The sequence below is a fragment of the Bubalus kerabau genome, chromosome 12, assembly GCF_029407905.1.
Source record: "Bubalus kerabau isolate K-KA32 ecotype Philippines breed swamp buffalo chromosome 12, PCC_UOA_SB_1v2, whole genome shotgun sequence".
Lineage (NCBI taxonomy): Eukaryota > Metazoa > Chordata > Mammalia > Artiodactyla > Bovidae > Bubalus > Bubalus kerabau.
The window spans coordinates 21,760,333-21,781,826 of record NC_073635.1 but is presented as its reverse complement, the minus strand read 5'-3'; the positions used below and the strand labels follow the sequence as shown (position 1 = coordinate 21,781,826).

At 43.0% G+C, this 21,494-nt stretch overlaps 1 protein-coding gene across 7 annotated transcripts in view; it reads right to left on the bottom strand.

Annotated features, from left to right (window-relative positions):
- The window catches only part of WDFY2 (WD repeat and FYVE domain containing 2), a 183,160-nt gene that overhangs the window by 79,735 nt on the left and 81,931 nt on the right, over window positions 1–21,494 (bottom strand). For all 7 annotated transcript variants that reach the window (XR_008700923.1, XM_055542220.1, XM_055542219.1 and 4 more), the window contains one exon: window positions 15,544–15,617. Coding sequence is in view for 6 of the 7 variants with exons in the window: in XM_055542220.1 (XP_055398195.1) it covers window positions 15,544–15,617 (74 nt within the window). In the remaining variant the exon portion in view is untranslated. The remainder of the gene's footprint in view (window positions 1–15,543; window positions 15,618–21,494) is intronic.

The following is a 21,494-nucleotide window of genomic DNA, read 5'->3' as shown; positions in this document are numbered from 1 at the left end:
ACAAATCCAGAGTGAGCTCCACCTGATGAAGACAGGGAAGAGAATAAAACCCCAGCTTCCTCCATATCAGAGAGCTGGCAGGAAACGAGGGCTTCTGTGAGGGTGACTAGATTATAAGAACGAAAATGAAAGGAGCAAGGCCTTCTGGGTGAAAACGCGGAAGAAACCAACCAGTCTGGTTTTGATTCATGTGAAAACTACTGCTGACGTTCCAGTTCATTCCAGCTCTGGACTGGGTCCTGGAAACGGCCGCGGACAGAACACGGCTCCTGCCTTCACGCGGCTGGGCTAAGGGAGGTCAAGAAAACAAGGGAATCAGCACTTACTAAATATGTCCTACATACCAGGCAGGCACTTTTAGGAGCTATATAGGTGTTGTCTCATTTAATACATAATCATATAGCTGAAACCTGCATGTGAACTAATAATTATCACATACATGCTGAAGTGGAAATTTGAACTAAATGCTAGGAAACTCTTAAGAAGAGCCTTTTGGGACTTCCCTGGTGGACCAGGAGTGAGGACTCTGAGCTTCCACTGCAGGGTCCGTGGGTTCAATGCCTGGTCAGGGGGCTAAGATCCAGCATGCTGTGGTATGGCCGAAGACAAAACAAACGACAACAACAAAACCCAACGAATTGAGGATGTGTATGTGTGGGCTTCCCTTGTGGCTGGGAGACCTGGGTTCAATCCCTGGGTGGGGAAGATCCCCTGGAGAAGGGAAAGGCTACCCACTCCAGTATTCTGGCCTGGAGAATTCCATGGACTGTTACAGCCCATGGGGTCACAAAGAGTCAGACATGACTGAGTGACTTTCACTTCCACGTGTGCTACAAGTTTTGTTTTGTTTTTTTTTTTTTCTTTTTTAAAAAAACAGCCTTTTAACCTACCCTGGAGGTCATGCAACCTGTTCAGAAGAATATGTTTGGGGCTTTAGGTTTAAAGATGAGAGAGGAGTTTCTCAGGGCAGGAGGTCAGCAAAGTGACTCCATGTACACGGGCAAGCAATAAGGCTGAAACCTGGGTAGGAGAGTGGTGATACATGGGGCTGGCCAAGTGGGCAGGAATCAAGGACTTTGGATTTTATTCTTCTGGAAGTTATGGAGAGCTTAAACCCAGAGGAGCGGCCTAATTACACTAGAACTTTGGATATCTGATGACAGAGTAGCCAGAGGCTGTGACAAGAGAGAGGCGGACCGGTCTGGAGCTTACTTCAAAAGTCCAAACAAATGCTGCGGGAGACAGAAACCTGCAAAATCCTCCTGGGAAGAGACAAAGAGCAAGTATGGAGGCAGTGCTGAGGTAGTGAGTCAGGCCAGGGAACTGGTCGCCCTCAGGTTTGAGAGAAAATACAAATACATTACAGGGCTTCCTAGGTGGCGCTAGTGGTAAAGAACCCGTCTGCCAAAGCAGGAGACATAAGAGACACAGGTTCGATTCTTGGGTTGGGACGATCCCCTGGAGGAGGGCATGGCAACCCACTACAGTATTCTTGCCTGGAGAATCCCATGGACAGAGGAACCTGGCAGGACCATAAACTGTAGGACCCCTACAATTTATGGGGTCTCAAAGAGTTGGCCGCAACTGAAGTGACTCAGCACACATGCACACGGGTGGATTTTTATAACTCATTTTTGGTTGGGGCTATTTGTGTGTGTTTGTTAGTCACTCGGTTGTGCCCGACTCTTTGTGATCCTGTGGACTATAGCCTGCCACTACAAATGGCTAATGATGATGCCATTTACTGAAGGGATATGGGGAAAGAGCATATATTGGGAAAAAGGAAGTATTTCTATTTAGAATATGCTAAATCAGAGGTGGCCTGGAGACGCCTAGGTAGGAATGCCAAATTGGCAGCTGGAGTCTGAGCTCAACTTCAGGAGGACAGAATGGGCTGCAGCCTTGAAAGCTGCAGGTGTGCGATAATTAAGCCATCAAGAAAGAGTAGGTAGCACAAGGCGGAACCCTGGGGAGCATCCGTATCAAAGTCTCTGCTAGAGAATGAAGAGCCGGTGAGGAAATCTGGAGAGAACTCAGGGTTTACTAAATTTTAAACAGCCCACAAATTACCCAGCCATGCCACCAAACTGCAAGTACCCTTCTGGCTCCTTTCTCTCCCATCCACAGACAAGCTCTGGCAGGAAGAACCTGCCGTATGGTTTTCTCCACTCCCCAGGCCAGGACAGAGAATGAGATGGCTGGATGGCATCACCGACTCAATGGACACGAGTTTCAGCAAACTCCGGGAGGTGGTAAAGGACAGGGAAGCCTAGTGTGCTGCAGTCCATGGGGCTCGCAGAGTCAGACACAACTTAGCGACTGAACAACAACCAGTCCTGGAAACGAGCTGGACCTGAGTGACTGCAACTGCTAGAGAAGCTGCGCGAATATGGGGAGCAGTCTTTCTGCAACTGTGTCTGCTGCTTCAATGAGCTGATGCTCTAATACCGATCATTTTCTTCCTACACCAAATGAGTATTTATAAACATGTAACCTGCACTGGTAATTGGGAGCAAGCAGAGGTACCACTCCTCCACCTGAAGGAGGTGAAGATGGAGATGAGTGGATTGTGGTGCCTGCGTTCAAGGTGCGGTACTGAAGAGGCTAAATAAACAGGGAGGGCCCCCACTCTGAAAACAAAAACCCCTCTGAGTTACTACCACCCTAGGCCAGTAGCATCCAGTCACAGTGGAACAAAGAAACACAAGCCCAGCAGTGAACACCAGCGCTGCATCCCAGGGGCCGGGGAAGACCTAATGCTACTCCCCTCTCTGCTAACATAAGCATCCAGCTGGTCAGGGAAAGCCCGCTTCTGATCAAACGGTAGGTGTTGTAACACCAGGTGACAGTGGCCAGCCACTGTAGGGGCTGGAAAAGAATAACGGCTTCCTTCGCACACACTGCCTCTAGTGAGTTCTCAAGCTTTATAGCGAAGGAGTAAATGTCATTTGGTGCTTAAAGGGCTATTTTTCATGACTCTGGTGCTATCAAGGTGCCTAGGAGGAAAGCCTTCAAAGGTGATGGACACGGAAATGCCACCTCAGCCCATCTGGGCTTTGAGCTTTGACAACTCAGTGACAGTGATATGAGAACTGTGGTTGGGATCTATAGTCTGTGTAAGAGAGAACTCAAAATAAAAAGTAGCAAAATACTGGGCTACCCTGGTGATCCAGTGATTAAGAATCTGCCTGCCAGCTTGGGACATGGGTTTGATCCCTGGTCTGAGGAGATCCCACATGCATGCTGCGACTGCTGAACCTACACTCTAGAGCCTGGGCGCTGCAACAAGAGAAGCCACCCCAGTGAGAAGTCCACCCACCGAAACTACAGAAAAGACCGCATGCAGCAATGAAGACCCCAGCGCAGCCAAAACTAAACAAATGGCAAAACGTGTGTGCTCGCAGAGAAGACGATTCTCGTACTTTATATGGAAGTGGTGAAAAGATTTGTGATATGAGACTGATTCCCAGTGTTGAAATAAACCACGTAGGGCCACAGATAACTCTCTGAAAATCTTGGCCTATAAAACCCAGATTCCCAAATGAACAGAAAGTGACCGGATGGCTGGCCACCTCCCCTCCCCCATTCGCTCCATCCACTGGAAGAAGGGTGACTCTTGGGACGAGAGAGTTGCTACAACTTCTTCAATCTTCAGTCACCTCTCAGAGCTCCACCTTCTCCTGAGGGTGACAAATGGTAGTAACCTGGATAATAAACTTTTTTTTACAGTATTTGACAGCCCGTGTTTTAGAAGTCACTGGTGAATTACTGTCATGATGCAGCTAAGATGGAAGATGGGACCAGGAAGGAGTGGAAGCATCCTAAGGAGCATGCTGCCATAAGACCCTTCCTCCCCTGGGAACTGGCCTGCTAAATCCACAGGATAGAGATTCTAACCAAAGCTTACTGGTTCCCATCAACTGAAGATGTTGCTGCGAGTGACAATGATGTCGGTAAGGAGCATTCGAATACTGACGGGGACTTGATGCATACCGGCGCTGTCCCGAGAGCTTTATGTGTTTTGTCAGACAGTCCTCATCAGAGCCCTGAAAAATGGATATAATTACTATCCCTACTTCACAGATAAGGAAACTGAGGCACAGAGAATAAAGCAACTTGCCTATGGTGACCCAGCTTATGGGTGCAGAGCTGAGACTTGACTCTGGCAGTCTGACTGCAGAGCCTGTGTTCTTAACCTTTTTACTGTCAACCTGATGGACTATGCTAATTCACTCACTCACATTAATTCAGTCTATAAATATATGCAGGCACTTCCCTGGTGGTCCAGTGGTTACGAATCCATCTTGCAACACAGGTGTCTCGGGCTTGAGCCCTGGTCGGGGAACTAACATCCCACATGACTCAGAGCAACTAAGCCTGTGCGCTACAACTACAGACTTCGTGCTGCAATGAAAGATCCTGAGTGCTGCAACTAAGACCCAACACAGCCGAATAAATAAATATTTTAAAAAACATTTTAAAGATTACATGCAAAGCACTTCCAATTCCCAGGCACTGTACTGAGTGTCAGGAATGTAACAGAGAGTCAAGAGGACACAGCCACCACCTCACAGAGCTGATACTGGACACAGGCCATAATCAGATAAGCACACGAATGGGCATAAAACAGAAACTCTGACAATGGCTACAAAAAAGTGTTCAGTGCTATGAACACTTCTAATCTGGGGACATGGGCTGTTGGAAGATCGGGGATGACGCGCCCAAGGAAAGGAAAAGTGGACTGAAATCTGGAGGATGAGAAGGTAAAGGGAAGAAGGAAGCACACCCCAGGCAGAGGCTCTGGGAAAGGAGGGAACAGGGTGGGCACAAGGACCTGAGAGTGGCGGAAACTCGGGGGGAAGGGCACTGTGGAAAGCGTGGCTGCGGAGGGCAGGGCCAGAGCCAGCAGACAGGTCATGGGAAGAATTCTGGCCGGGGTGCTAACAGCAAGGGGAAGCCCGAGAGAGGTTGGACAGAGGGTATGTGGAGATAAAATGTGTATTCTGGAAAGATCCTTCTGGCTTCCATACGGAGAACAGGCCGGAGGAGGCAGAGCACCTCTGGGACAACCAATGCGGGGCTCCAAGGAGATGATGGGGTGGTGATGATGGTGGTGACAGTGGGAGCTGAGAGGTATTCAGGAGGCAAAAACTCACAAATAATGGGCTGGACAGAGTCAGAGAAGGGGAAAAAAGGAACTCCAAAGAGCCCTGGCTCATGCACAGAGTCGCCTGGGGCCTCCCTGGTGGCTCAGATGGTAAATAATCTGTCTGCAATGCGGGAAACCTGGGTTTGGTCCCTGGGTTGGGAAGATCCCCTGGAGAAGGGAATGGCTTCCCGCTCTAGGATTTCTAACTGGAGAATTCCACAGACAGAGAAGCCTCACAGGCTTCATGGGGTCCATAGGGTCACAAACAAAGAGTTGGACACAACTGAGCAACGCACACAGAATCACTTAAAAAGGGGACACTGGAAACACCAGGTGTGTGTGGAATAAAAGGAGTCCGATTTTGTTTTTGTTTTTTTAAATAAGTCTACTGAAATATTTTAATTTTTAAAGAAAAAAATTTTGGCGGGGGGGGGCCATGCCACACAGTCTGTGGGATCTTAGTTCTCCAACCAGGGATTGAACCCACGCCCCTTGCAGTGGAAGCACAGAATCTTAACACTGGACTGCCAGGGAAGCCCCAGGAGTCTGATTTTAGACCTGGTGAATCTGAGGTTCCTCTGAGATATTCGACAGAAAATATTAAGAAGGAAGTTGGAATTTCAGAAAAAATGTCTGGATAGAGGTTAAAAGTTGGACTTTATGATCATATGGGCAGCAAATGCAGCCATGACATGGGCAAGGCTGCCCAGAGAAGCAGGGGCCTGGGAAGGCAAATGCCGAGAAACCCCAACACTGAACCAAAGCTGTCCCGAGCTCAGAAACAGAGGAGAGAACAGCAAACAGGAGGAGAATCAGCAGGGATCTGTATCGTGGATAGACACAAAGAGTATTTCAGAAGAAACAGTAGAGCAGAATGCTGCTGGGAGGTCACACACAATGAGGACGCAAACTCGTCCGTCAGGCAGACACACGTGGAGATCTTTTGTAGCCACAGTCGGAGATGTTTGGATTGATTGATGAGACTGGAGGCCAGACTGCAGTGCTTTCAGTCAAGACAGGGTAGGGAGGAAATGCAGAAGGAGACTACAGACAAGTCTTTGGAGATGTTTGATAATAAGGAGAGAAGAGAGAGAGAGACCATTTGTGAACAGGGAAGTGAGTTGTTCTTAAAAAACAAACTTTGTTTTTAATAACAAGAAAGTTGAGTTTAAAAGCTAATGGGTAGGGTGTGGGTGTCGGGGGGGTTCGTCCCTGGTGACTCAGTGGTAAAGAATCTTCCTGCCAATGCAGAAGACACGAGTTTGATCCCTGGTCCAGGAAGATCCCACATCCCTGGGGACAGTGAAGCCCAGGCACCACAGCCACTGAAGCCCGAGTGCCAAGAGTCGTGCTCCACAACAAGAGAAGCCACTGCTGTGAAAAGCCCAAGCACAGCGATTAGAGAGAAGCCCCAGCTCACTGTAACCAGAGGAAGCCCGAGTGCAGCAACAAGGACCCAGCATAGCCATAAAAAAAAAAAAGCTAGTGGGAAGGATCCAGGCGTAGGGAGAAATTATTATGGAATAAGGGAAAGGGAAAGTAACTGGAACATAATGTACTCATCAATTCCTAGCTATTTCCTTTCTGAACCACAGATACACTGTTTGATGTGGCCAAGATAAGATGATCACCTTCTAAAATAGTAAGGGACTTCCCCGGTGGTCCAGTGGCTAAGACTGCATGCTTCCAATGCAGGAGGCCCGGGCTGGATCCCTGGGCAGGGAATTAGACCCCACATGTCACAACTAGAGTCCACAAGGCACAACTAAGACCCGGAGCAGCCAAATAAATATTAAAAACAAAAAAAGTCGTAATTTTTAAGTCATTTCTAAAAAAAGCATAAAATAAAATAGTAATATGGATATGGAGAGTTCCCTGGTGGTTCAGCGGTGCTGTGGCCCAGGTTCAGTCAGAGAAGATCCTATAAGCTGAGCAGCACAACTAAAAAAAAGTTTTTTAAAATAAATAAAATAGTAATATAATGATCCTCATAAGGCCACCTTTTGTGACAGATACCTCCTGTAGGGAGCATATAAATGATTTCAACCTACTACACACTCTATTGGATCTTCTTAGCACCTGATTTAAAATGTAGGGCAATCTGGGTGCTCCTACGGGTATTCATGCTACAGAATTGGTCTAAAAGTGGGATCAACGGGACCTTCAAAAGTTCATAATTGCAATGGAGGTGCCATGAAAAAATCTGGGGCCAAAGAGCGCTCTTGGCATACGCATTCAGTGCGACTCGACCAAGCTTTTAAGATAACATTCAGATACTGAACAAAAGAGAACTGAACTACCTATAAGATGACATAATAGGAAGAGACAGGCTTGTTCTTAAGAGATTCCAAGTTTTGTGACCCAAACAAATACTCCCATTGTCAGTTTTCGTTGACAAAACCACCTTCAGTGAATTATACTGTATGAATAAACTGTAAGCAACTATTCAAAAGCAGAGACATTACTTTCTCAACAAAGGTTCGTCTAGTCAAGGCTATGGTTTCTCCTGTGGTCATGTATGGATGTGAGAGTTGGACTGTGAAGAAGGCTGAGTGCCAAAGAATTGATGCTTCTGAACTGTGGTGTTGGAGAAGACTCTTGAGAGTGCCTTGGACTGCAAGGAGATCCAGCCAGTCCATTCTGAAGGAGATCAGCCCTGGGATTTCTTTGGAAGGAATGATGCTAAAGCTGAAACTCCAGTACTTTGGCCACCTCATGTGAAGAGTTGACTCATTGGAAAAGACTCTGATGCCGGGAGGGATTGGGGGCAAGGGGAGAAGGGGACGACAGAGGATGAGATGGCTGGATGGCATCACTGACTCGATGGACGTGAGTCTGAGTGAACTCCTGGGTTCGATCCCTGGGTCAGGAAGATCCCCGGAGCAGGAAATGGCAACCTGCTCCAGTATTCTTGCCTGGAAAATACCACAGACAGAGGAGCCTGTTGAGGCTAGGGGTCACAAAGAGTCAGACAGAACTTAGCGACTAAACAACTACAATAATCTAGGGGAAGGTGGCATTAGATAGAAGAATTAAGGTCCCTTTCAATTTAATCTTTTCTGTCCCCCACAGGGATTCTGAATTGTCCTCTTTTAATATCGTTCAGTTCAGTCACTCAGTCATATCCGACTCTTTGTGACCCCAAGGACTGCAGCACGCCAGGCTTCCTTGTCCATTGCCAGCTCCCAGAGCTTACTCAAACTCATGTTCAACAAGTCAGTGATGCCATCCAACCATCTCATCCTCTGTCATCCCCTTCTCCTCCTGCCTTTAATCTTTACCAGCATCAGGGTCTTTTCCAATGAGTCAGCTCTTCGCATCAGGTGGCCAAAGTATTGGAGCTTCAGCTTCAGCATCAGTCCTTCCAATGAATATTCAGGACTGACTTCCTTTAGGATTGACTGGTTTGATCTTCTTGCAGTCCAAGGGAGTCTCAAGAGTCTTCTCCAACACCACAGTTCAAAAGCATCAATTCTTCAGCGCTCAGCTTTCTTTAGACTCTAACTCTCACATCCATACATGACTACTGGAAAAACCATAGCTTTGACTAGACAGACCTTTGTTGGCAAAGTAATGTCTCTGCTTTTTAATATGCTGTCTAGGTTGGTCATAGCTTTTCTTCCAAGGAGGAAGTGTATTTTAATTTCATGGCTGCAATCATCATCAGCAGTGATTTTGGAGCCCCCAAAAATAAAGTCAGCCACTGTTTCCCCATCTATTTGCCATGAAGTGATGGAACTGGATGCCATGATCTTAGTTTTCTGAATGTTGAGTTTTAAGCCAACTTTTTCACTCTCCTCTTTCATTTTCATCAAGAGCTCTTTAGTTCTTTTTCACTTTCTGCCATAAGGGTGGTATCCTCTGCATATATGCGATTATTGATATTTTTTCCTGGCAATCTTGATTCCAGCTTGTGCTTTATCCAGGCCAGCATGTCTCATGATGTACTATGCATATAAGTTAAATAAGCAGGGTGACAATATACAGCCTTGATGTACTCCTTTCCCAATTTGGAAGCAGTCCATTGTTCCGTGTTCGGTTCTATCTATTGTTTCTTGACCTGCATACAGATTTCTCATAAGACAGGTAAAGTGGTCTGGTATTCCCATCTCTTTAAGAATTCTCCTTGGTTTGTTGTGATCCACACAGTCAAAGCCTTTGGTGTAGTCAATAAAGCAGAAGTAGATGCTTTTCTGGAACTCTCTTGCTTTTTGATGATCCAATGGATGTTGGCAATTTGATCTCTGGTTCCTCTGCCTTTTCTAAATCCAGCTTGAACATTAATATCTTTAGATACCTCCAAAGGCATCATTTTACACATTCAAAAAATTGCTTCCTAAGCAACTGTTAGGACACAGTAAATAATATTAGGACGTTACAGTGTTAGGACACTGTAAATAACATTATTGCCAGGTATCCTGAGTTGAATACTGTCCTCCCAAAATTCATATCCACCTGGAACCTCAGAATATGACTTTATTTGGAACGAAGGTCTCTGCAGATATAATTAGTTAAAACGAGATAATACTGGATGAGGGTGAGCCTTCCATCCAATGACTTATAAGAAGGTCATGTGAAGACACAGAGAGTAAGGCGATGTGCAGATGTGGGCAGGGGGACTTCCCTGGAGGTTCAGTGGTTAAGACTCTGAGCTTCCAATGCAGGGGGCAAGGGGCTGACCCCTGGTAAAGGAACTAAGATCCCACATACTGCACTGCATGACCAAAACATAAAAAATAATAATCACTTTTAAAAATAACCCTTAATTAAAAAAATAAAAAAGATGCGGGCAGGGACTGGAGTGACCCATCTACCAGGCAAGGAACTCCAAGGATTCCAGCAGTCCCACAAACTTTGAGGAACACATAATATTTCTATTTAGGTTTTTCAGTTGTTTGCTTCATGTATCTATCTTACTAATTTCAGGAAGCAGAGTATGGACATCAAATTCTTCTATATGCTTAAACCTGTGATTTAAACACAAGGTGCACTCATCGCGTCAACTGTTGAGAGTAATTTTATCCTTCTGGTTAAGTGCCCAACTGTGGCTGTAGCATCCTGAGTGGCAGGAACTGCAATGCCTTCCCTCTTTCCCTCAACAGACCTTTCACAAAGTTTCCACAGTGCCCAGGAAACACGGAAGCACGTGGCCTCTGCCTTCAGGCAGCTGACAGTCGGGTGAAGGAAACAGACCCGTAACCAAAGGAGGCAATGGGCAGGATGGAAAGCCTTGAACAGAAGCAGGAAGGGCTCCTGACCAGCAGCATGGGGTGAGGACAAAGCCCAGGCTCCAAGGCACACAGAGTCCCCAGCTCCATTAGGAGCTATTTCCTGGCTAAGTGAGCCGGGGAAGCATGTGAACTCTCTAGGCCTCAGTCTTATCCGAAAAATGTGAGTAATATCACCTACATCACAGAATTACTTTGAAGCTGTTACGAGGGAGTATTCGTAAAGCAGTGTGCCTGATGGGCCTTCCCCAGTGGCTCAGCAGGTAAACAGTCTGACTGCTTTGCAGGCAGTGAGGGTCGATTCCCGGGTTGGAAAGATCCCCTGGAGGAGGAAATTGGTAATCCACTCCAGAATTCTGGCCTAGAAAATCCCATAGACAGAGGAGCCTGGCGGGTTACAGTCCAAAGGGTCTCAAAGAGACACGACTGAACACATGCATGCAGAGTGCCTGGTACACAGTAATGCTCAATAAAGGTTATTCTCTTTCCTTTTTCATTCCCTTGGATAAATGATACAAACTCGAAGACTATAATAACCACAAGAACTACCCAAACGGCAGCATCAAATCCATACATGGTCAATATCATTTACTTTTATACAATAACTCTTATTCTGAATGCTCACCACTATACAGAGCAATCCTTTCCTCTCATCACAATCAAACTTCCTGTAACACATATATGAAATTCATCTTCAAAGAAGAGAGATTTTATAAACTTGGGGCCTTGTTCAAAAACTTTCCAGTGACTATGTATTTATCTTGGCAAGATTTTAATAAAACTCTTGGCTCCCTAACAGTTTTGGGTTTCTTTTTTTTTTAAGTTTTTTCTGTTGTTAGTTTATTTACTTATTTGGCTGCACTGGGTCTTCCTTGCTGCACACAGGCTTTTTGTGGTTGCAGCAAACAGGGCTAGTCTCTAATTGCAGTACTCTTTCTTCTCATTGTGGTGGCCTCTCTTGGTTCAGAGCACAGGCTCAAGGGTGCACAGGCTTAGCTGCCCTAAGGCATGTGGCATCCTCCCAGATCAGGGATCGAACCCATTTCCCCTGCATTGGCAGGCAGATTCCTAACCACTGGACTACTACGGGACTCCCTCCCTAACAGTTTGGATGAAGAAGGAAAAATATAAAGATGAGCATGAGTTCCCCCCACCCTGCCCCCATGCCATTCATTGTGCCTAAAATGCCTTTTCCTTCCTATCTTTATCAGTCTCCCTGGAGCCGCCCCAGACCGTTCTCCACTACTTTCTTCTGACCTCACTGGCTTGCCACCGTCGCGTTTACCACTGTGCTGGTACTCCTCCTGTATTTTTTTTTTACTTTGTGTTATTAATATTTATTTCATAACTTCACTTTTCATTCTGCCCCAAGCTGAACAAGCTCTTTGACATCAGGAGTCACATGTTAGAGCTGAGCAGCACGGTTTACACACAGTTGATATTTACATATTTGTTGGCTGACTAGAATACACAAGGCATTACGACAGAAAAAAATTTTTAAGTCCTACTTCATCATGAATAGCAGTTAGCACAATCTGACTGACTTCTTTCAACATTAAAACAGAAGGCGTTTCTGAAAACTCAAATGCAGGATGAATTAAATTATTGGCATAACTTCTTCCCCTGTAGAAGTTAGTTCCATTCTGAAAATCATTTTAAATAGCAAGAGAACTGTACAAATAAACTATCTCAGAATTTAAGCAGGTACTTATTACAACCAACTATATTAATATATATTATATATACTTAGTCAACAGCTTATTTAACAAATTATTCACTAAGTCCCTAATTTGTACTACAAAGAACCACACTAGCTAAGATCCAATGGGAGAGGAGATGGATTAAAGACTGGTCAGTTCCATAGTGAACACTTTAATGGAGGAGACAGACTTGAAAACTTTTCACAAAACAGGTTAAATAAGCAGTATGATATAACTAACCTACCGAGTACTGCATGTGATAAATTTTAATTGGGAGGCCTCAGGAACCACTAGTCCAAGAAAAAAGAAAAAAGGAAAAAAGAAAGAGAGAAAAGACGACATTTGAACAAGACCTTGAGAGATAACTGGGACTGTAGACCAAGAAGGCGGAAGGAGGCTCTGGGCTACACAATCAGAAAGAACAAAAGCTATGGACACGAAAATAAACCACCTTCAGCTTTGCTTCTCTTAGTAGCTGATCTAACTTGCTGCTTCACGAGAGAAATAAAAGGTCATTTCTCTCTTAGATCTCAAAACAGCCTCTGTCTTTCCCTACCTTAAAAATTAAAAGTCTCCCCACTCTTTCCCAAACCTAAATTCTCCACATTGTTCTGGACCCTCTAGGTGCTCGTCTACCATCACACCTTGCTCTAGCACTCACCCTCTCTCTCCTACCCTCTCCTGTGGCCAAACTTTTGAAAGAATGGTCTCTCTTTGTGTTATCTCTATTTCATGTTTTTAAAGATTGTGTTTGTTTATTTTTGGCTGTGCTCCGTCTGAGCTGCTGCTCAGGCTTTTCTCCAGCTGCGGTGAGTGGGAGCTACTCTCTAGATGCGGTGTGCGGGCTTCGCATTGCGGTGGCTTCTCTTGCTGCGGAGCACAGGCTCCAGGGCACGGGGGCTTCAGTAGCTGTGGCTCCCTGGCTCAGTAGTTGTGGCTCAGAGGCTTAGCTGCCCCACAGCATGTGGGATTTTCCCGGATCAGGGATCAAACCTGTGTCTCCCCCTATATTAGCAGGCAGATTCTTTACCACTGAGCCACCAGGGAAGCCCTCTACTTCATTTTTAATACACTGCTCAGTTACACAAGGTTAACCGCCTCTTCAATCTCTTTTATGCAGCAAAATAAAGTGAAATAAGGATTTACTTTCTGTGTTTTAAAGTAAGTGAACCAATAGTATTTCTTCTAAAATATATTTGGTATATTTAGGAAACAGAAAATCTCTGAAAAGAATTTCTCATGTCCAACAGGTAAACTATTCAATAGGTGAGATTCTGTAAGCATTTTTAGTAAAGAAACTTGTATTGTAGTGATCAATGAGAATTCTGAACGTTAAACACCCTGTTCTCTCGCTATATTGCTCCCTAATAGAGAACTTTACAATTCTTCAGATGAAAACAGGTTCTTCAGCAATATACAAGAGAAAATTTTAAGGAAATTATTTCATTCAAGCCAGAGTCTTAATCTTTTTTAGAAGATCAAGTAAGATGAGATTTGGTATCTTGACACCAAGCTGACACATCCAGAGACCATTTTAGTCCAGTTCCTCACTATGATCCAGTTTTCTGGCAATGTCATTTACTAAAGGAATAATGATACAATAAATAGCCAGAACTCTCCAGAACTTACTTTGCTCACCTGTCTTGCCTTCAAAGCCAAATTTATCAGCATCCATCAATCCCCAATACTGACTTCACAAAATGCAAAGAATCTCTTATATGCTATACACACAGAGAAGGTTTTTCACAGATAGTGAGTGTCACACATACTATTGCATGAACTGCGGGCAATAAATGGATCTCAGCTCATCTTTTCAGATTTTCTCTTGTGATGAAACTTCAGCTCACTGAACAATCCAATTATCTCTCCTTGCCTTTTAAAAGTAAATTTATACTGCACACACCACACTTGTTAAAAATGGCTCTCCTTAAAAAAGACAACAATCTGTATCATGACCTTCAATTCCATCCTAAGAAACAGGGTTTACAGACCTCCCAAATGCATTAGCTCTTATAGGACTTCTGTAAATATTTGGCAAAGGACTGATTGTTATATGTAACAATATTGTTAAAATATTGTTAAAATTTCCATAACAACCACCCAACAAATGTTTTCACTAAAGATTAAATAGCAAATGTCAGGCTCACCTCTTCAGACCCCAAAGTGGGGCTGGGTCAAGACCAGAAAGGAAGACCCACATTCCATGTATCTAAATTTGTTAAAAGTTTTAAGTTAAGTTAAACTATTAGATATGGTCTCTTCCTCCAATCTAGACAAACATACCTTCAACCACTTGGAGGCACAGGTATAAAGTCAGAATTTTTAGACCCTTTGAAGTTCCCTGTCATAGTATGGTGACAGGAGAGGGCCAACCCAGGCCCCTTTCCACTCCCAGTTCCACCAACACCTTGAGGGGCCTTGCCCACCCATGCAGATATCCTACCCACCTCAAACCACTGCCTCTGAACCACCCTTCAGGCTAAGGGCACACTTACTAGTTTTATCCTCCTCAGGACAGATCCAGGGAAAAGGCCCATGGAGGCCCTAGAAGCAGGCCCTAAGCTCTTTGGGGGCAGGAAGTTTCCAGAGTCAAGTACCCAGAGCATGGGTGCAAGTGGAGTGAGGGCTGAGGCTGGACACAACCTCTGGCCCCTCAGATCCTTCATCCTGTGGGGAGGTGTGCCAGAGAGGGGTCCTCTAATCCCCAGGTCCCAAAGCAGGGCCTCTCTTGCCCACGAGTAAAGACAATACTGGAGAATTTACCAGATCAGCCATCTTACTAGTTAATATACTAGTTGAAAATAAATATGTAAAACAATGCTTAGGTTGTAAAACCTGAAATTCCAATCTCTGATCACTTCAGTTCCCTCAAGATCTCTAACCAATGGTTCTAATGTTTATCTGGATCTACTCAACAGACTAAATCTAGGTCCTGTGCTTTCTTAACAAATTTATACAAATGGATAGAGTTCTATTCACCTGTTAGAGGGTGGCAAAGAAGACCCCAAGGAGCAGGAGGAAGAAGGAGGTCAACATCAAGTATCAAAGTTGAGATCAGACACCCAGGTCTAGGAGAGCGTTTTCCTCGTGTCCTGTCACTTACGTGGCGCCACACATGGCGCCACGCTTAACCATCTCATCAAAGCCGCCGGCACCACAGCTTGCTCTTGCCAACCCCCAGAACCAGGCAGTTGACCCCATGGCCTTGTAATGCCCCTATTCTAACCGCCGTGAAGGTGAACATGTATATCAAGCCAAATCTCACTGGCATCTGATGCTGATGACAGCTTTCCCTGCACCTCACCAGTATTTGTTGCACTGCAATTTCCACTCAACTTGGCAAGAAAATTAATTTGCTAATTAAAAAAAAAAACCACTAATAAATAATTTTCATCACAATACACATATACATACTCCACAGGAGGGGGAAGTATTTCAACTGGAAATCTTATTTATGGGTACTTACTGAGATTGTACCATTGTCTAGACCTATGGACAGTCTTCTTGTTTCCGGGTTAAAAGACATGCATGAACATGGAGCTGAAAGAAATGAACATGTTGATGAAATTAACAAAACGATGATGCTCGTGGATTCAGGAGTGACTGACTAGCTCAAAGTGTGTGGCTACTTTTTTCCCCCCACTATTTCCTGACAAACAGTTCATGGAACTCCCGCTCACAAAAAGTAAAAACAGTAATTTTACAACCAACCCAGAGTTTTTCAGTTATCCTTTTAACGACTGTAACAAGTAAGACACTCAAACTGGACAGGTTCCAAGGCGTGTGGTCTTGCCTATTCTGTCAATACCAGTCTAAATTTGCTCGAGTAGATTAACAGCACTGTGCTGTGTGAGCCTTCTGTCACCAATCTCTCTGTTCCATGAAAACCCCATCTTTAATGGAAATAATCCATTTTTTCTGAACTAGGGACACAAAAGAAAGATCTTATTTCCACCCCCCTCCTTGCCCCGCACACAAAAGAACAGAAATCTATTTTTTTTTAATTCAGAACTGATTTGTAGCATGTGGACTAACAGAAGTCTTTTACTGTCAGTACTCAAAGCAGAGACAGGAGGCTGCCAATTGGGAAAAGGCTTGGAGGTTTTGTCTCAATCTAAAAGAAAACCAGCTCAACACAGGTCCAGGCTCCAGAGAAAAGGAGTCAGGTGAGTCAGTTCACCCAGATCTGGACGGGGCCTCCCTGCCGGGTGGGACTGACCCCCTCGCTACCACCACACCTGGGTTAAGGGAGCAGGCTTGGAAACCCCAAATTGCCAGGTCAGTTGCCAGTTCCCAGCCTCTTTCTCTATGCTTACTGGTAAGAATGGGGGCCTTTTGACAACTTTATTTCATATCGAAATGGTGTTCTACAAAGCTCAACATAACTTATACGCATTTTTCTTTTCTTTTCTTTATTTATTTTGGCTATACCACATGGCATATAGGATCTTAGTACTCCAATCAGGGACCAAACCCGCTTCCCCTCCACTGGAAGCTAAGAGTCTTAACCACTGGACTGCCATAGAAGTCCTCAACATAATTTTTCACAGTAGCCCTACAGGTCATGAATTACCCATCATTAAAATCGTAATCAACATCAAATATTTTTATTCACATTTTTAAGTTATGATTAGATGTCTTAACCAAGGTCACACAGGGTAAAAAAAAAAGCTGAAGGAGGTTCAAAGACAGATTTCAAACACACAGTCCTATTTTCAAACACCTTTAAACTATTAAAAAAAAACCACACTTCAAGTTCTACTAACAGAACTACTTCATAAACACTTGGTAACATCTTTTTGATTCTCTATACAAGGGCCATGACCAACAACAACAAAATCCTCTGAACTGCAAAAACTACTTACTTTTTCTAATTTTAAGACATGATATATTTAATAAATAGAAACATATACCCCCCCACCAAACTTTCACCAATATAGCAGAATATCTTCTTTTGCTTTAGCCACAAATTTAAACTAGATTCCCAAAAGAACACTTCTGGGAAAAAAGCAATCAAACAATATTTAATGTACTGCCTTAAGAAAGCCAGTCTTACTCATCTTTGGCCTATAAACTCTGTTGGCAAAATCTCTACACACATGCTAAGATGCCAGGTCTCATAATTCCATAACATGTGTGCAGGATTAAAATTTAATGATTCCATGGAAAACTATCATGTTAGCTGAAAAAAGCAAAAGAAAAAATTATACTGATTATAGTACTACATAAAGGACACATACGTAAAAATACACATGGAAAAACTCAACACAGTTCTTATGTTTGAGAGACATGAGTATTTCTATAACATGGTCTTTATTTATTATTTTGCTCTTCTTGTTAAAAATTTTAAATATCTAACAATTTATTATAAGTATGCATATATGAAGCAAAATTGGACTGCAGTCCAAGTGGCTACACATAATAAAGAAAAATCTCATCACTCAGCTGCCTCCCTGACCATGTAAAAGTATTTCCTATGTGATTTACTTGAAAGTTCCTATCCAGTTATGTAATAATTAGAAAACCCACTGATCTCTTGAATGTGATTTAAAGGACTTTTTTTTCCACAATACTGCGCAAGCTACCCTTAAATCAACACTGCTATTTCGTTATTCCTTATTTTACCCCCATTAACTAAATTTTTTGTCATTCTTCAACAAAAATTTAGAATGCTTACTATGTTCAAGACATTTGATGCAATGATATATAAGATATTATAGCTGTCATCAAGGAAGTGCTGGATTACGACACCAACTATATATAGGAGCCATAATATAAAACTTGTCCCCAAGGTCACCTCCTTGGTTTACATCACTTTATACTGATAGTAAGAAATGCCTTCAGAATGCAAAAGGGAAAAAACCTTTCCTAAGTAAGTAAAAGAAGCTTTAACAGAAGTTCTGTGGTTGCAGAACCCATATGATAGAACTCATGTTGGGGGGATTGACAGAGACTGAGATATTATCTCCCAGGTGCCCCCAAAAGTGTAAACATTCTTTCAGAGAGGCATTATGGTAAAACACACACAAAAAAAACCCTACCAAAAACCTTGTGTGTGTGTGTGCGAAGACTTTCAGTACGTAAGTCTTATGATGCTTTTCAAACCACTTCCTGATTATAACATTCCCACAGGAAGAGGCCCTGGGTTGGTTACCCACAGGCGATGCAGGGCCAAAGAGGAAAGAAGTGGATTGAAGGAAATATTGGGACTTCCCTGGTGGTCCAGTGATTCAGAATCTGACTTCCAATGTAGGGTCCATTCCGGATTGAAAAACTAGGATCCTACATGCCAAAGGGCAACTAAGCCCATCCCCCACAACAAGAGAAGCCCCGAAGAGGCAATAAAGACCCAGAGCAACCAAAATTAAAAAAAATAAATATAAACCACCTTACTTAAAAAACAAAAAGAAATATCGATGCCCACATTTGTTGTTATAGTAAGTGTCTTTCCATTTCGGGGTTGAGGGAGTAGATAAATTGACACAGAGATCCTTCTAACTTCAACTCACCAGAAATTAATTGAAAAAGCAACCCCTGAAAGACTAGTGCTATGGTCCATATACAATAAGCCCCTATTCATCCATGCAAAAAAATATCAAAGGGCAAAACTATCTGAGGAAGCATAATAAGACACAGTAAAGTCATAATTATGATCACATGGTCGAGGGAATCCTGCAGAAGGAAGAATAAGGGAACAAACAAAATATGATTTAGACACAATATTTGTAGCCAGGTTGCAAAAACATGATATTTCACAAAGAAGAATTCAGCTATAACAACTAATAATTCTCCAGTCAATGAAGAAATAACTGGGTCTTTCTGATGGCTGAAAGTTCAGGTCAGAGATGAACTTGGTTGAGAGACTGTTCTATTCGCCCGCCTTAACCATGCATTCTCCAATTGTCAAGCAAAGTGGCTGGCTGAAATACATTTTATCTAGAAATAAGGGAAGGAGCTTCCATCACCAGTGGTAAAGAATCCACCTGCTAACACAAGAGACGCAAGTTCGATCCCTGAACCAGGAAGGTCCCAAGTGCCAATGTCAACTAAGCCCGTGTGCCACGACTATGGAGCCTGTGCCCCAGAGCCCAGGAGCTGCAACTAGTGAGCCTACACGCCACAGCTCCTGAAGCCGGTGTGACCTACAGCCTGTGCCCTGCAACAAGAGAACCCCACTGCAATGGGAAGTCTGAGTACCACAACCGGAGATAGCCCCCACTCACCAAAACCGGAGAAGAGCCTGAGCAGCAGTGAAGACCCAGCACAGCCACAAATAAATAAATAAATAAATAAAACTAGTAACTTTTTTTTTTTTTAATGAAGAAACAAGAGAAGTCTCATTTTCCAAGTTGTCTGATCAAGACTGGCCATCTCCCTGCTCAGTCTTGGACTGACAACACTCAAAGAAGGATATTTGGCAAAATTTTAGGAAGCAAGACCATGAAAAGTACAAATATGATAGGAAAGAAATTTGTAGAGGTCTGTGGGTAATGGGAAATAATACTCTCTCATATTAGTGTCAGGACTTTAGACCTTGGTGGACTGTCAAAATCTTATCTTTAAACACTTCTGTAATACTGTTTTTTTAAAATGAAATCTGGTAGTTTAAGGCAGGGGTTCAACTTAAAGTTTAGGGAGAATGAAAGAGAACCCCTAGTCTGGGTAATCATATTAATGACCATATAATTTGAAGGGGGAAAAGCTCAGGATATGATCCTGTATGGTGCTAGTGGTAAAGAATCTGCCTACCAATGCGGAAGATGCAAAAGATGCAGGTTCGATCCCTGGGTTGGGAACATCCCCTGGAGAAGGAAATGGCAACCCACTCCAGCATTCTTCCCTGGAAAATCCCATGAACAGAGATTTTCCATGGGTAAAATACTGATAGCCTGGTAGGCTACAGTCCCATGGAGGTCACAAAGAGTTGGACATGACTGAACAGCTGACCACACATCAGCCCTAAGCAAAGGGAACACAAGAACCCAATGTCAACTTCAAGGGAGCAAAAATTAAATGGATTAGAGAGAAACTGGCTAATTGGATTTCTAACATCTTTATCCCATGGATGATCTGAGAAGAAATATTGCTCTTGCTTTCTAAAAAAATGTAAGTTGAGAGGAGGCATGCTCAAAATACTTCTATTTGGGGGAAAGTTTACCCATTTCTATCATTTAAACCTATAATTCTTTCATTTTATGACTAATTTATTTCCTGTCCTTTGCTGATCATTTGAACTTTACTCAAATAAACACAAGTTCCAATGAAGGTTGAACTGTGGGTTTCAATCACTCTGACAGCTTTACTATGCTAAAGGCATTATTTGGCAGGAGACACTAATCTTCTTGGGATGTGCTGGTGGGAACTTTAAATAAACAACAGTATTCTGTGAATAAAACTTCAGGTATTTAAAGGCATCCTAGTTAAGTTAAATGTCAGGATCCTTTGGCAGAAACCAAAACAATACTGTAAAGCAATTATTCTTCAATTAAAAATAAAGTAAAAAACGAACAAACAAAATGTCAAGATTCTACGATAGGAGGGCCTTGACTAGAGAGGCATACAAAGAGAACCCCACCACCATAAAGCAACGATTTAATTAATTCCCAGACACTACTCCATTCAGCTATGTGTCACAAAATAATATTTATTAGGTTTACAGTATTCGGCCCATGTTTTACTTTACTAAGAACACTTATATTTAGGACTTCAATTGCCTAGCCTGAAAAAGCATTTTTCATTTAAATCAAATATTTTATGAACTCAACTAAAATTAACCCTTGGTTTTGTTTTAATTTAGTCTAAGTAACATCAGCAAAATGACAGTGAATGGGCAGTTTCCCTTTTTCTCCCAGACAAGTTTTTGATCTGACTCTAGGAAGCTTTACTCTGTCAGATGAAAATCAGAGTATGGTAAATAAATGTTATAATCATTCATATTAATTAATATCTGTTATCTTTAGCTTGGATAATCTGTTCTCCTTCAATTCTGTGAAATATCAAACTTCCTTGGGCACTTTTTCTTCTTAGTAAACAGAAAATCAAAAGATCAGATTACATTATTATTTTGGAAAATGTCAATAATAAAAACAAGTCATTTTCTACACATGGTTCTATAATACAACCTATACCAAAAAGAAACCAACAAAGGAGCAGTATATGTCACAATTAGGAACCAAGAAGTTATGTGAAGTAAGATATGCATTAAACAATAGGATGAGCATTTCTGAATTATACACACATCCCCCACAGCCAACCAACTTCCTCAGCTGAATTAAACATACTGTTTAAAACTCACCCAAGCAAGCACTATCTTATAAAAACAGAAATACCAAATTCATTATTTTAAATAACTTTCAGTCATTCATCTTCCCACGTGAATTTCCCCCAAAACTCCAATAAACCCAGCAGAAAGGGCGG